Here is a 16,032-nt window from a genome sequence, read left to right on the forward strand (position 1 = left end):
TTTTTTTTTGCAGTGTTGGGAATACACTTCCGTAGTAACACAATTATGCATAACTGTTTTTTTAAGTAATGCAGGTATTTTCACTACAGTAAAGTAAGTATTGTGCTAGATTGCGCATTACTTTAAAAAGTAATCTGATTATGTAATGCACATTAATTTTAATGTGTTACCCCCAACACTGCTCAAAGAGAGCCCATAACACTGTAAAACAAGAACACACCAAGATGTGCATGTTTAAAAGGTGCAAAAAGAACAAGACACACATTTCACAAATAAAAAATAAGCTTTGTATCTACCAGTACCAAACTGATTTTATTTGTCTAATTTTTATTTGTTCTGGATCCCAGTAACACTAAGGCAGAACCACTTTGTTCTCTCTTCGGATTTTAACCGACTAACCCTTATCAGCCCCAAAACATGACATTTAGGATGATTGTTAGATTTGCACTTCAGTTTGTCAATATTATGCATATCTACAGTCAGCTGATCACAGCAGTAGATCACCACAAGACTAAACATTTTATATGAAACAAGCAAATTACTGTTTATACTCAGAAAGTACAGTCAAAAGTAAATACGGGTGATTGACGATAACCTTAAAGCATCATTACGCCTCACTACCCGAATGATTAAGGCCGCTACAGACACGATTTAAAAAGTAACAGGATTCTTACCTGTGGTCTAAAAATAAAAATTTCCACTCTAAACTATGCCGTGATGTAAATTCATCACAGGGTTCTTCAATGATACACATATCCTAAAAGAAAAGTAAAAAAAAAAAAATTATAAATGTGAACACTCATCAGTGACAATGAAACATTTATTTATTTTTAAGAGGCAGGTACAAAAACGGCTGTGTGAAAGTGCCATTTACTCGTATGTACTTACTTCAGCTGGAAAGGATGGAAAATATCACTTGGAGTTTCATATCGCATTCATTCTTTAGTATTGTAAACAACAGAAAATAAATGAAGTGTCATGTTTAGCCAGGGTGTGTTCCCTGGCTTATGCCTATTTTTCTTTTCTACATCTTCTTTGTTTGTTGTAAAGTATTATTTCTTAAGTATTTATGCATTTTGTGTTAATATTTTCTCTTTATTATTTATTACCTATGTGTGACTAGTTTTCCTTGTGCTTTTTTGGGTAGAATGCCAAGAGGCGGGGCCACTCTGACATCACGACTGAAGGACCTCCCTCATCCTATGTAAATATGTGGCTAGGGAGCGGATGCTTTAATGGTTTATAGTTATTTGTGTTGTGCAATCGATTGTGAGTAGCCGTTTTCTGGTTTATGGATTTTTTGCTTCTTTTTGGGACTGCGGATAAAGACTTCTTTACTATGGATTGCATTTTTTTGCCATTTTTTGTACAATTCTTTATTTAAGGAGTCTATTTTTCTTAATGGGCAGCACGGTGGCGCAGTGGTAGCGCTGCTGCCTCGCAGTTAGGAGACCCGGGTTCACTTCCCTGGTCCTCCCTGTGTGGAGTTTGCATGTTCTCCCCGTGTCTGCGGGGTTTCCTTCCAAAGACATGTAGGTTAGGTGCATTGGTGGTCCTAAATTGTCCTGTGTGTGCCCTGCAGTGGACTGGTGCCCTGCCCAGGGTTTGTTTCCTGCCTTGCGCCCTGTGTTGGCTGGGATTGGCTCCAGCAGACCCCCGTGACCCTGTAGTTAGGATATAGCAGGTTGGATAATGGATGGATTTTTCTTAATTATATATCAGTCTTATGTAAGTGAAAATTATTTTTATATACTGTTTAGGTATTATTTTTATCTTCTTTGGATGTAATTACTTCTTTTACGTCTTGTAAAGCACTTTGAGCCACATCATTTGTATGCAAATATGCTACTGAAATAAATGTTGTTCTTTAGATTTTTCTAATAAATTCCTTTTTATAAAGATTCTTTATGGCCCTGTTTGCTTAAACATTTCTGCTGTTTTCTTTTCCATTGAGACACATTTTGTTATATTTTTGGGACATGAACAATAATTTTAGCTTTAAAAGCCTGTTTCCCATTTTTAGGGCCTGGACAGGCTAAAGGGTGCTAGTAGAGTTAGGGCTCAGGTTGCCTGGGTTGAGGCCTAAATTCTGGCAGATCAGTGAAGACTTTAGCCTGATTTTGTAGGTATTTTGAAGGACTTGCACCCTTTTGATTTTTTTTTGTGCACTAAATCATAACATGTAGAACACCCAACATGGCATACATAACAAAACATTCACAAAACCTAATTCAAAGCTAAAGAGAGCTGGGTCGTATTCAGACAGGAGCTAACCCTGGCTGTGGCCCCAGGCCATGTGGAACCACTCACACTCACACAGCATCACATACAGTTCATTACAGTGGCGGCAAGTCATACAATGTGGCAAGTGCTAAGACATGACTAGCCACAATAAATGTTAGTTCTTCTTAATACAGTATACTTTACTGTGGTGCTATATCAGTACCAGCTCTTTGGCACTTGACATGGATATGGGTTAATATCAAAAATACCATGTTCAAGAAAGTCTGATCCACTTACAGATATATTTGAACATATAGTATAAGGATGTTAATTAGTTAGGTAAGAATAAAAAAATACGCAGTGGAGGTTTAACAAGTATATAAGGACATTATGACTTACTTATCTACTTGTGATATGGAAGAGTTAATAACAATACAATCATAATGTACTTTAAACTTGTAGCACTGCCACATAAAGTATATATTTTTCTTTTCTTCTTTTCTCTATGGAAAATCCCATTGTCAAAAAAAAAAAATATATATATATCGGAAGATAGGCGGGTTAAATAGAGAAGACCTTTTGGGAGGTACAGGGTTGTTCTTTACAATTTCCGCGGGTTGCCATGGAAACTGACGCACTATTTAAATAGAGGCGGGAAAAGGCAGAAGGGAGAGAGAGAAAAAAAGGAAAAGACAGCCGGAGTTTTATGGCAAAGGAGGGAAAGGTCATGACCATTCTAAGTCCAGGACAAAGATTTGTTTTTCGGGGAGCACCACAAGTCAACTGCAGTCTGGGGTGGCCACCTCGAAGTTTTCAGGATACACTGAGGATACCAGGAAAAGGATCGAAACAGTGTGAGCGGTAAATCTTTTTATTCTGGGATTGGCATGCCTGATGAACTGGACTATGGAGAAATAGTAAAACGAGAAAAACACTAAATCAAAAGGACGGAGGGGAAAGCCTGGGAATTATAGTTTCATGTTTTGTGTTCATAGTGTATATTGGAAGTGAGGGTGTTTTAAAAGTGTATTAATTATAGTTTTTTTGTTTTTGCATTTTCTTTTCTCTGTGTGGATTTTTTAATATCGTTTTATTATTATAAATCACCTTTCGGCGTTGTATGAAGGGGTTAAAGGCAGGGTGAGGTTGGCCTGCAATCTTCAATTAAATTTATTAAAGTGTAGTGGATCAAATCGTTACAAACTTATTACGGACAGAATTGTAAAGAGAATTCCATGCTATGAAGAGGCAACATTTTTACTTACCTTTAAAAACTGTGGTGTAGTCAACCGTACAGTAGCTACGAGGCATAGCTGTTCCTCACTAGCTGGATGGATTGCTCTTGGCAAAGCTGACTCAAAGCCATTGCAAGATGATGTAGGCACTGAATCCAAAGAATAAAACAAGATTATAAATTTCTAAAAATGAAAAAGACATGAAACAAATTCATAACACGGCAATTAAGGCCAAATGAGTCACATGAGAAAAGCACCACCAGTGTTAGCTGGGTTTCACACTTACCATGGTTATAAAATTTGAAATCTCCTGTAAATTTCACACATTCATATACAGGAGGCTCACTGAGGTTTATGCTTCCTCTTGCCAAATGACAACAGAATTCAATGTGATTCTCACCTACCAAAAGATAAACAGGGTTCAGTAGCTACAAAAATATTCTTTCTAGTCCAGCATTTCAATATTGAGGCACTTGTAAAGTTAAGTGCAGAGCTGGCAATGTCTTTGTCTAAAGATGCCATCCTGTTCTGAAAGACACAACCTTTGGATTACCACAGTCTAAGCCCAGCTGCCACTTAGCTCCATTACCAATGTTTACACAACTTAAATCTGATAAGGGGTTATTTAATGGAAATAAGGTGATACATTCTCAAATTCAGGTAGACCTAAACATATTCTTTCCTTGTCAAATTCTGCAGATGTGTAGCCATATTTTGTATTGTCATCTTTAATTAAACTATTTTGTTTATTATTAGGTGCAGCAGTCTTTGTTGATATTGATGTTCTCATTGGAGAAAAATATCATTATTGGGTGACTGCACCACAACTTAGTGAAGATATCAATTTCAGAACAATTTCTTTTTCCTAAGGAATTTTTGGACCTTTTTGATTACTTTTTGAGTAACATTTGCTTTACTTCTTTAGTCTGGAAGATTGATGTGATATTTGAATGCCCAACCCTGCCTGGTGTTAGCTTAAGTCGCTGCCTCCACCACTTTCAATCAATAAACACCAGAGTAGAATGTCCCTTATGGTGTAGTGGTGACCATTGGGAACCTTTTTAGAGTGAAGGGAAAATGGAAAACTTTAGGGGAAAAAAGGAAGTATAACCAGAGTCAGACACCAAAAACATGCCATCAAACTGGAACCACACAATCCCAGTCAATTAGATGGACCTTATACAAATAACAACAGATTGGCCAAATGTGTTCAGAAACACACAACACATGAAATTAATGACTTCACAACCTTGCAGACAGCCTCTTAGGAACAACAGAGTCTCTTAGGACTACAGGAAGTGCACCAAAGCTCTGGACACAAAAAAATGACATCACAAATGATGAATGGTCACAAATGCTAAAACAAGGATTCATAAATTGTGTTTTGAATGGCTTGTAAAAATATGTACATGAAGATGCCACAAAATGGAATAGTAAAGACTTAAAAGCTGCAAATTATATAAATGGTAAAGATGGATTGCTAGTAACTTTAGTAGGAAAAATAGCCATAAGAAGAGACAAAGCTGGAGAATCAAATAAAAATTAAGATCTAAGCCAAAACATGTAGTGAGAACCATAGTCAATAAATCAGAACAAGTATGTCACAAAGCAAAGACTTTCAACCAGGATAACACACCAGACTCAACAATGTCCAATCCAGTCATGGGTTCAAATAATGGATTTTTAAATCCAACAAGCACTAAATACCATACACTGAAACACAACCAATAACCATACAAATAAAGAAACTGTATCCTCTACTTCTGCCTCCGGCTGAGTGTTGCTCGCTGCCTCCCAACTCTTACTATCCGAGGTAAGGCATTGGGCTGTTTAATGCTGGACAGGGAACAGCTTCTGGTGACTTGGCATGACTTGTGGGGAATACTTCGTGGTTGGTTGGGAACCAGGGTAGTCCCCTTTGCGAAACCCAGGATATCTGACAGGGCTGCACTTCAGGTCCCAAGAACCCCTGTGGGTATCCTTCTGTGGACCACTGCCACCTAATGCATGGAGGATGGAACTGCTCCTGGCCACCAGCTTGTACTTCTCCATCGCCTGGCACCTTCCATTTTATCCAGATGTCTGTCCTCTGTGGCATCCACACCAGAAATTTGTTAGCAAATTAAACTAACCATAACTAACCATAGACCCATAGCTCTCACTAATACTGCTTCCTGTCCTGTGCTCAATCTCCATGTCATGTCATCTCTATAGGCACAACAACCATAGACAACACAGACAAAGCCCTGCAAATTTACATAGAAAATCGTGGTGCCCAGAACAGAAAAGTAAAAGTAAAAATAGTTGTAAACAAAGATTCTCTGTACCCTTTATGGACAGATCTATATGATGATGAGCAGAATTGATGTTTTGCTCTTCTTAAAGCTTGGTGCGGAGGGCATTTACATTTTTTTACTGTGAAGCTAAGCTGACGAAAGAGGAGTAAGCATTTCTGCAGAGCATTTCTCTGGAGATGACAGATTACTGAAACAGGAGAACACTGTGCCGAGTTACACCAGCTTGTGTCCAGTAGTATCCTGTCCAAGACCAAAACAAAATGTCATACACAAAAGAGGAGGCACACTATGTGCAAAATGCACGCTTTTCTTAGATGGTCAAAGAAGGATTTATGATTTTCAAAGGGAGTTACTTGAAGCTCCAACATCATCTGTGCATGACAGTGTAGACTTCTAAAAAGCTTAAAGAAAAAAAATTAATAGAAGGTTGTCCATTATATAAACTGTCCTGCTGTACCTTGCTTCTTGGATGTCAAAATTAAAAATTTCATCTGACATGATGAAAAAATGACAAAGACCAGACAGATGAGTATTGACACTGATTGAGTCCCATATTTTGAGATATTCTACAGTATTTTACAATAACTTAGAGAGCAGCCAAAAAATATACACGTATTAGTGAATATTGCCCGTCATTAATGTATCATTGCTGATGCAATTAATAAATATCTTTGTCAGGTCTACATACTTTTTAAACTTGAAAGATAGTGTAAGATGTTGGAAGAAGGTAAAATATCTCTATTTAAAAGCTGCTGGGTAGGGCGCAGACCTTTTACAGAGTGACATTAAAGAGAATGTGGGAAAAGACAAAAGGCACACTCTTTTCTAGCTGTTGATGGAGAAGAAGGCTTTCTATTTAACTTTAATTAAAAGGAGAGAACATGAATGATTCTCTATGCTTGGAAGAGAAGGCAAAGGGATTAATTTCTTGGTATTTTGATTTTTGAAAATGTTACAGTTATATATTGCCATGTGTCTCAGCAGTCACTTGTGTAATCTCCCTGTTCATTAATGAATGGCATTATTTTGTTTCTAAAACAAGCATGAACTTGAGTTGCTCTGTACAGATATAGCCTAACAGCCATATGCTTGCCACAATATAACATACTGAAGATGAAACTGGGAATAAATCCAAACAAGAATGAAAGAACAAATCTTCAAAGCCACAACAATTCCCACACTGTTTTTCTTTCTTGTGGCCTAATCCTACACCATTACTCTGTAAGTATTACTGCCAACAAGCCCTGAGTAAACATGAGATGGATAAGTCAGAGTTTAACTTATGAAGAATGTTTGCATTTCACTTTCAGATTTTTTGGAATTTTGGCAAATGTATTAATAATAAAAAACTGAAATATCATACTTCCTCAGCACTTAGTTGAAGCACGTTTGGAAGTGATTATGGCCAGGAATTGTCTTGATCATGATGCAATAAGCTTCACACACCTGGGTTTAGGGATTTACTGCCATTCTTCTCTGCAGATCCTCTCAGACTCTGTCAGGCTGGATGAAGAGCAGTGGTAGACAGCTATTTTCAGATCTCTCTAGACATGTTTGATTTGGTGTTAATCCTAGATCTGGCTGGGCCACTCAAGAACATTCTCAGAGTTGACCCAAAGTCATCTTTGTTTTGTGTTTAGGGTCATTGCGCTGTTGGAATGTGAACCATTGGCCCAGTCAGAGGTTTTCATTAAGCATATTTCTGTTCTTGGCTCTGGTCAGCTTTCATTCAATCCTAATTAGTTTTACTGATGCGGCCACTACCATGTTTCACTGATGGAATGCCATTCCACAGGTGAGGAGTGGTGAGAGGGTTTCTCCAGATGTGATGCTTAGAATTGAGGCTAAACAATTCAATATTGGCTTCAACAGACCAGAGAATCTTTTTTCTCATGGTCTAAGAGTCCTTTAGGTACCTGTTTGCAAATCCAAGTGGGATTTCATAAGTAATCTGGCCACTCTGCCATAAAACCCACATTAGTGGAGTGTTGCAGTGATGGATGTACTTCTGAAAGATTTTTCCATCTCCACACAGGTTCTCTGGTGAGCATGACTGGATCAAGAATAGATGGAAGAGGTACATTGAAAATCTGTTGAATGAGGAAAACCTAAAGGCAGTATTTGGGGATCAAGTCCCAAAAGATGGGCTAGTATCAAGAAGTAAAGGAGGCACTGAAAAGAATGAAAAACAGAAAGGCAACAGGAACACATGAAATACCAGCAGAAGTGTGGAAGTGTTTAGGGGAAGAGGGAGTACATGTGTTGTGGGATCTAATGCAGGAGAGAATAACAGAGGAGCACAGGAACATTGTGATCATATGCATTTATAAGGAACAGGGTAATATTCAGGATCATATAAACATATACAGGGATAAAGCAGATGTCACACACAATGAAAAATTGGGAAAAGGTTACAAGGGAAAGGCTTAGGGAAAAGACTACCATAGGGGAGGAGAAATTTGTTTTTATACCAGGGAGAGGAACAACTGATGCGGTCTTTGCATTTAAGACCACTCACACAGAAGCACTGAGGAAAAACAGAAAGGTTTGTATATGGTGTTTACTGATTTGGAGAAGGCTTATGATAGTGTTTAATATCCAAAGGTCTGGAGGTGCATGACAAAGAAAGTAGTACCAAAGTAGCACATAAGGATTATCCCGGATATGTGTGAATAAGTGAGGACTTGGGTTAAAAGCAGTGTTGAAATAACAGACAAGATCTCAGTTAAAGTCGGTTTGTTCCAGGGATCTTCTTTAAGTTCTAACCTCTTTGATATGGTTATGGATGTGTAGAGTCATGCAATAAAAGCTCAGTTCCCCTGGTACATGATTTTTGCAGATGACATTGTTGTGTAGGACCAAAATGAGGAAGTGGAGAGGAAACTGGAATAATGGAGAAGAGCTTTGGAAGATAGACGACTAAAGACAAATAGGAAGAAGACAGAATATATGAGGTTTAATGATGATCAGGATTCAGAAATTAGCCTTCAGGGAGAGCTATTGAAAAGAGAGGATATGTTTAAATATCTAGGATCAGAGGTAGGCCAAGATGGAGAATTAGATGCAGAGATAACCCACAGAGTGCAGTGTGGATGGAACAATTGGAAGAATGGATTAGGAGTATTCTGTGATCAAACAATTAAGGCAAAGGTAAAGGTAAGGTATTTAATACAGTCGTAAGAACAATAATGTTGTATGGAACAGAGATGTGTGTGGTAAAGGGAGAACGAGAAAAGAAGTTGGATGTGGCACAAATGAGAATGCTGAGATGGAATCATGGAGTTACAAAAAAGACAGAATACGAAATGAGACAATCAGAGGTACACAAATATGGGAGGGATATCTAAGAAAGTGCAGGAAAGTAGGCTGAAGTGGTATGGACATGTGATGAGGAGAGACAGTAGATATATGGGCAAAACAGTGATGGAAATGGAAGCACAGGAGAAGAGAAACTATGGGAGGCCAAAGTGGAGGTGGATGGATAAAGTGAAGGAAAATTTGAAGGAAAAGGTTTGACTGAGGAGGAGGTGCAGAATGGAGAGGTTTGATCAGCAACATTGACCACATATAGAACTGGGAAAAGATGAAGAGGAAGAAGAAAACATATTGTGTTATGTAACTTAGTTTTTAATTGCTGTTGTATGCTGTCTAGATGTAGACATTGATAGGATTGGACTGTACCGGAATACAAGAGCTGCCATTACGTATTCAGAATACAAAAGGAAGTATTCAGGATTTCACTTGTGTCAAATTTCTAAAGATGTATTCCAAAATACAGTTATTTTTATTAAATTTAATACTGAATACTTTTAAATTGTATCTCCTAAAAAAAAAATCACGTACACTTTACCCTCTGTTTCTGCAAATTCAATCAACTGTATTATCAAAACTATAAAAAAAAATCCAGAAAGTTTCAAAAAGCAGAACCTAAATTTGCCATGCACCAAGTAGTTTTTGTTGTTGCTGTATATATTTTTTGGTTTAACGAGTAGCGGTTAAGTAATTATTTGATGTTTTGAGTAGCAGAGGTATAGATGCAGAGGAAATGTAAAATGGTTTGTGACACCCTGCTGATTCTGGCTATTGTGTTTGCTTTTTAGTCTCTTCAGTCTAATTGCAGCTTGAAACAGGCCATGTAGTTAAATGAGGATTTCTACAGGGATCTCTGGTTGACTTAATTTGACCAGATAAGACATAGTCACACAACGCAGAGCTTGCCATCTACAGTTCACACACAGATGTGTTCGCCTCTTATTACGGAAGATGCCATTAATTGAAGGACCATTTAAAAGAGGGGTTACATGTACTTGGTTCTTTTTTGTGTGTGTGAAAAAAGGCTAAGAGGAAGTGTAAAGTGCTATCTCTTGATGAGAAAATAAAAATCTTACATCTTTTGAAAAGTGGTGTGTCGTTTGATTTGATGTAAAGTATATGTGAGGACTGCAGGGGGCTGGCAGCCTGCCTGGGGTTTGTTTCCTGCCTTGTGCCCTGTGTTGGCTGGGATTGGATCCAGCAGACCCCCGTGACCCTGTGTTAGGATTTAGCGGGTTGGATAATGGATGGATGGATATATGTGAGGATATGTGTAGGTTATATGCAAAAATGTATATTTTAGTGAATTACTGTAAGTTGGCAGATTCGTAATGTGTATGTCATGTGAAAAATACATAACCTGATTTTGTTTTTTTAATGAAAGCTTGTTAAGTTTGTTTCTTAAAAAAGAATAACTCAAGAATGTTAAATGGCTGAAACACACTCTGTGCTAGTCTTTATTTTTTCTTTTCAAATATTCAAATTTTATTAATAAAGGTTTACTGAAACAGTTGGTTTACCTTGTTTTTGATGAAAAGTTAAAACAACTTTTCTGTTTAATGTGAGATTGAACTGCTTTTTCACGTCACAATTTAATTTAAACATGTTTAACTTTTATATAAATTTTGGGCACAATATCAATTCCTGAAAGTATTCAAAACATATTCATAAAGTATTCACAATATGTTACACAAGTTTGCTTTTTCAATCAGAATACAAATCTGAATATGTTAAGGACTTTATTTTTGGTATTCAGTATCTAAATACCTGTTCAGAGTATTCTGTCCAACACTAGACATTATTGATGAGTCCAATATAACACCAAACTCCATACGAACTCCCATAAGTTTTAGGACGCCTCAACACCACCATTGTGTAATAACATCTAATAATTATTTGATATTATTTACTGGTCAACAAAAATTTTGTCCCTAATATTCTGACAGATGTTCTAAGCATACTTTATAAAGCTGGATCCAAATATGAAGTAATATATTTTTCTATCAGGCTTAGTTTTCTTGTGACATCACCTTCATATTTTCATTATTTTGTGTCACTGTAGGATAAAAATATTAATAAGTAAGCATATATATTTTGAAATATTAAACACTATTAGATTAAAAAAACCAGTTGTTTAGTTCACTTATTCAGACTCCTGGCCAAGAACACAACATGAATGAGCGGTGCCTATTCATTGAGCCCTTCAATGTAAGCTTGAAAGCTGTCCTACTCCATATCAGAAATGAATTTCCTTCTGTACTTATAGCACATTCTACTAACATAAAATGTGAACACAAGGGTACTTTTAGAAAACATTCAATATCAGAAGTAGAAGTGGAAAATCTGAAGAGATCTAAAGGTGATTATACTTAATTTTGTTTTTTTTGTGTGTGAGTACGACAATAAAGACAAGAAGATCCACCATACTAGGAAAGAGCGCCCACAATGTTCCTCACTTGTTTCAGGAAAAAAAATGTGCTGATGTGACCCTGAGAAAGTTTGCCTTCCTCCTCTGTTTATCAAACTTGGACTTAAGAACAATTTTGTTAAAGCAATTATTGAAACACAAATGGGATTCATGTACTTGAGAAGTAAAATTTTCTCTGGATCAGTGATGCTAAGATGAATGAAGGCCTCAGATTGGAGATGTGTTAAAAGATGAGAGATTTAAAGAGGAACTCAATGAAGCTTGGGATGCCCTTGGCAAAGTTTAAAAAATGTCTTCACAAAATTTTTGAAGACTCATAAGACTGAAAACTATTCAGAAATAATGAGTGACCTTCTCAAGTCATACCAAACAAAGAAGATTAATTTCTTGGACACTCATTTTGACTTTTTCCTTGAAAACCTTGGGGCAGTCAATCATATTTCCAACATGGAAAAGTGTTACCAAGGCAAATGGAGTCTCGGTATGCTGGCTGACTACTGCTGAAGTACATTATAAAATCAAAACCGGCTGTTTTAGATTATACGTTTGTCATTTTAATAAGTGTATCATCGCACATTTGTGCCTGGGGACCACCTTCATGGCTCATGACAAGTTATATCATGTTTATGCCAGGGTTTCTTGTCTTTTTTGTCCATTTTTGTGCTATCTATCTATGTTAATGTTAATGTTACATTTGTTTATCATCAGCTTTGTTGCCAATGCCTGTGTTATGTTCCTTTTGTTTTGAGGGTGGTTCTCCAAGAGATGAGACTACCTGCCAGTCACCACCAGGAACTGCCCTCCTCTGTATAAACATGGGAGAGACTTCCATCGTTCCTAGTGGTTCATTTCAAATATGCCAGGGAGTGGAGTGTTTACTTGTGTTGGGCTGTGCTTTGTACCTTTTGTGATTACTGTTTTTTTGGACTTGTACTCTGTTTTTGAATTCTGTATTGGCAGTGTGTTTGCCTTGGATTGCCTTACCTCCTTTATGTGCTCTACACAGCTTCTTGTGCTGCAGAGCATTTTTGTTAAAATACAGTCCCTGTTTGTGTCTAGCCAGGGTTTAACTGTAAATCTCCCCTAGAGAGCATTATTGGAAGTGCTTTTTGGGTCGTGTGTTTTTGGGAACTCCCAGTCATAACAAGTAATACCACTCCAGGACGAGAGTGGGCGCTGTCACTAACTCCACCTAACTCCACCTGTTCATTTGAACCCAAAGTATCATCCCATTGATGTTACTTTTTGAAATATGGCCAAGAAGAGTCTAACTTATTTGAGCCCTGGGCACTGTTTTTGTTGTTTTGTATGAGCCCGTACAAAAAGGTAGACCAGTTGGTGCCCCAACATTTCTATTTTGTTTCCCTCAGTCAGTTCCTCAGTCACGATATACATGTGCAGTTTTCAAATTAAAGTTGCATGTCACTCAAAAACCATAGTTGTAAATGGCCATGTCCTGTTAAATTTGTATTACCGAAGTAGTGAGTGGTCAGCGCACTGCAGTCTGATTTAGTGAAGCTACTCTGTTCTCAACAGAAGGTTCTTAATAAAACTGCTTAGACCAAAATCTGAAGCCAATAGATTTCTGGCTAAGCCTTATGCCTCAGACTAATACATAAACATTACAGTCTTGTACAATCTGTTTGTCTTCAGACCTGCACATTGCTAATGATCCTCTTAACTCCGAGGCTTAGACACGACTCCTTTCTCTCTAAACAGTCTGCCAAATGTGCCACAATGAGTGACTTTCTGACCACTGGCCACATGGAAAGAAGGAATTCACTGATACTAAGCTCTGTCACCAACAGCTAAATGGAGAAACATCTCACAGCGGAGTGGGAGCCTCTCTGCTTGGGGGATTAAGGTCACAGTTGAACGTGTTATAACATGATATGTAACAGCATAGGCAGAAATAGCAACGCTGCCCCACTGTCCTTATTCACACCACAGATTAGCTTGCTAACAATGGAGTCAAATACACGGAAGCTCATTAGGTACTCTGGAACAGAACATCCCAAAAATAAACCTTCTCTGTTCAATTGGCTTTTTAAAAGAAGATGTTATTATGTGATTGATCCTAAATTTGATATCCTATAAGCTGATTATGAATAAAACAACAAAAGTATAAAAGATTGAATCGTGACTTTAAAATTAACTCATGTCAGGTAATTTTAAATAATTAGAGAGCAAGAAAGTAGCAAGCCTATTTGAATTGCAAGATGAGACACAGTGTCTACCACCCAGATACTTGAACAAAACGAAAATAACTCTTGCCATAGTCTAATTTACACAGCTAATTTATCAACAATTTTTGCTTATTTGGCAGAATAGACATCATCTCTTCTTTCTAAGTATGAGATAGAAATGCTTATTTAGGCTTTTATTTATTGTTGAATAGACTACTATAATGCACTTTTTTTTACTTGTCCCAGCAAGGCATCGCTGTACCAATCGCAAACTGCCCAAAATGCCAAAGTCCTAAAGAAGGCCCCCTATTAAGCCTCACTGGCCTACTGGCTCCCCATTTCTTTTAGAGTCCATTTTAAAATCCTGGTTTTAACATATAGAGCCCTGCATGGCCAGGGTCCTGAACATATTGTGGACCTACTTCAACCACATTCTGTGAATTGGTCCCTTAGGTCCTCTGGTCAGGATCTTTTAACTGTCACCACACACTAAGTTAAAGACCTGTGATGATTGAGCTTTTAAGGCTGTTGTACCAAACCTCTGCATTGCTCTTCCACTGACCCTGTGATGTGTAGACACTGTAGACAATTTTAAGTGTCTGGTAAAAGCGTATTTGTTTAAAAGTCTTTGGCTAAAAGGATGTGATACTGCTTGTTTCTAGGGATATTTTTTGTCTGACTGCCTTTATCATTTGAAGTGGTTTTAGTTTATATTTCTTTAATGTTATTTACTGTATGTATGGGTTTTTAACTTGTAAAGCATTTATCCAAGGTAACTTACCAATGTAAGAGGTTGGGAGCAGGCACTGATTTCAACACGTTGCTGCACCCACCACACGGCAAACCGCCCGGATTGAGATCCAAGTGCAGCCATGCAATGGGTGACACCTCAGCAGTGAACAGTTTGAGGTTTTTGACAGTGGATGGAGTGCCAATCCTGCCACCAACCCTGCAAGTATCTGCACCTAAAATCTGGAATAGCCTGCCAATAGGAATTCGCCAGGCAAATACAGTAGAGCACTTTAAAACACTGCTGAAAACACATTACTTTAACATGGCCTTCTTATAACTTCACTTTAACTTAATCCTGATACTCTGTATGTTCAATTCATCATAATAACTATTCATAGTGGCTCCAAAATCCATACTGACCCCAACTCTCTCTTCTGTTTCTTTTTCCGGTTTCTTTGTGGTGGCGGCCTGTGCCCCAACCACCTACTCAAAGCATCATGATGCACCAACATTGATGGACTGAAAGCCAGAAGTTTACGTGACCATCATCATCAGGTCCTTCCATTAAAACCCTAAATACAAAGAGGACTGTTTGACTAATGTTAGGTAGATTGCCCAGAGGGGACTGGGCGGTCTCTTGGTCTGGAACCCCTACAGATTTTATTTTTTCTCCAGCCTTTGGAGTTTTTTGTTTTTCTGTCCACCCTGGCCATCGGACCTTACTCTTATTCTATGTTAATTAATGTTGACTTATGCTTATCTTTTATTGTGTCTTCTATTTTTCTATTCATTTTGTAAAGCACTTTGAGCTACATTTTTTTTGTATGAATATGTGCTATATAAATAAATGTTGATTGATTGATTGATTGATTGATATAGGCCCTGCTTGCAGGGCTGGATGTGGATTAACGTCACACCCAGGACGGAACAATTGCAGGTTAATGGCCTTGCTCAAGGGCCCAACAAAGTAGAGTCACTACTGCCGTTTTATAGGATTAGAACTGGCAACCGATCTCTAGCCTCAGAGCCACCAATCCGCTCCATACCCCCAATGTAAAGATGGAGTATAATTTTCTACATACATTTGTTTTACAATGGGTTCATTCATAAAGTCACACATTGAATCAGCATTGGAAAATGAACTTACAAACAAGTAACGTACTCCTATGATCTAAATCTTTAGCCATGGCACCACACTGCCCACTCATGAGCTGATGGGAATCTCTGCTAACTGATCTTCCAATGCTTTTCATTACATGCTACCCTTAGTGAGACTAATGGCTCAAATTTGTTGAAAGTCTGTTCATTCAGACTGATGTCTTAGTTCACTTCCTGCCTGTATCTTTGTGTATCGTTTAGTATGGCGGCTTGCTAGTGTGTTAATATCTAACAATATATCTATTAGTTTATCGAGAGACATGCATTCTGCATTGGAGTGCTATGAAGTCTCATTGGCATAGCCAATGTGTGAAAGATATGGATGTGGCACAGCCAATTAAGAGGAACGTAAGACAAAGCCAACTTAGTAAAAGTCAGTTTAACTGTTAAAATTCAAAGAAATACTATTTTTCCTACTCCTTTTCCTCACGGGCAGCAGTATGTTTTTCAGCAATTTTAGC

General features: G+C 37.8%; 1 protein-coding gene across 1 annotated transcript in view; it reads right to left on the reverse strand.

Moving 5' to 3' along the window:
- Positions 1–16,032, reverse strand: part of npas2 (neuronal PAS domain protein 2) — a 76,333-nt gene that overhangs the window by 38,320 nt on the left and 21,981 nt on the right. Inside the window, exons 7-9 of the mRNA XM_039766288.1 lie at positions 3,745–3,858; positions 3,489–3,607; positions 675–757 (exon numbers count right to left, since the gene is read on the reverse strand). Of these exons, the coding sequence (XP_039622222.1) occupies positions 675–757; positions 3,489–3,607; positions 3,745–3,858 (316 nt within the window). The remainder of the gene's footprint in view (positions 1–674; positions 758–3,488; positions 3,608–3,744; positions 3,859–16,032) is intronic.

This window comes from Polypterus senegalus, chromosome 10 (assembly GCF_016835505.1).
Source record: "Polypterus senegalus isolate Bchr_013 chromosome 10, ASM1683550v1, whole genome shotgun sequence".
Classification (NCBI taxonomy): Eukaryota; Metazoa; Chordata; class Cladistia; order Polypteriformes; family Polypteridae; genus Polypterus; species Polypterus senegalus.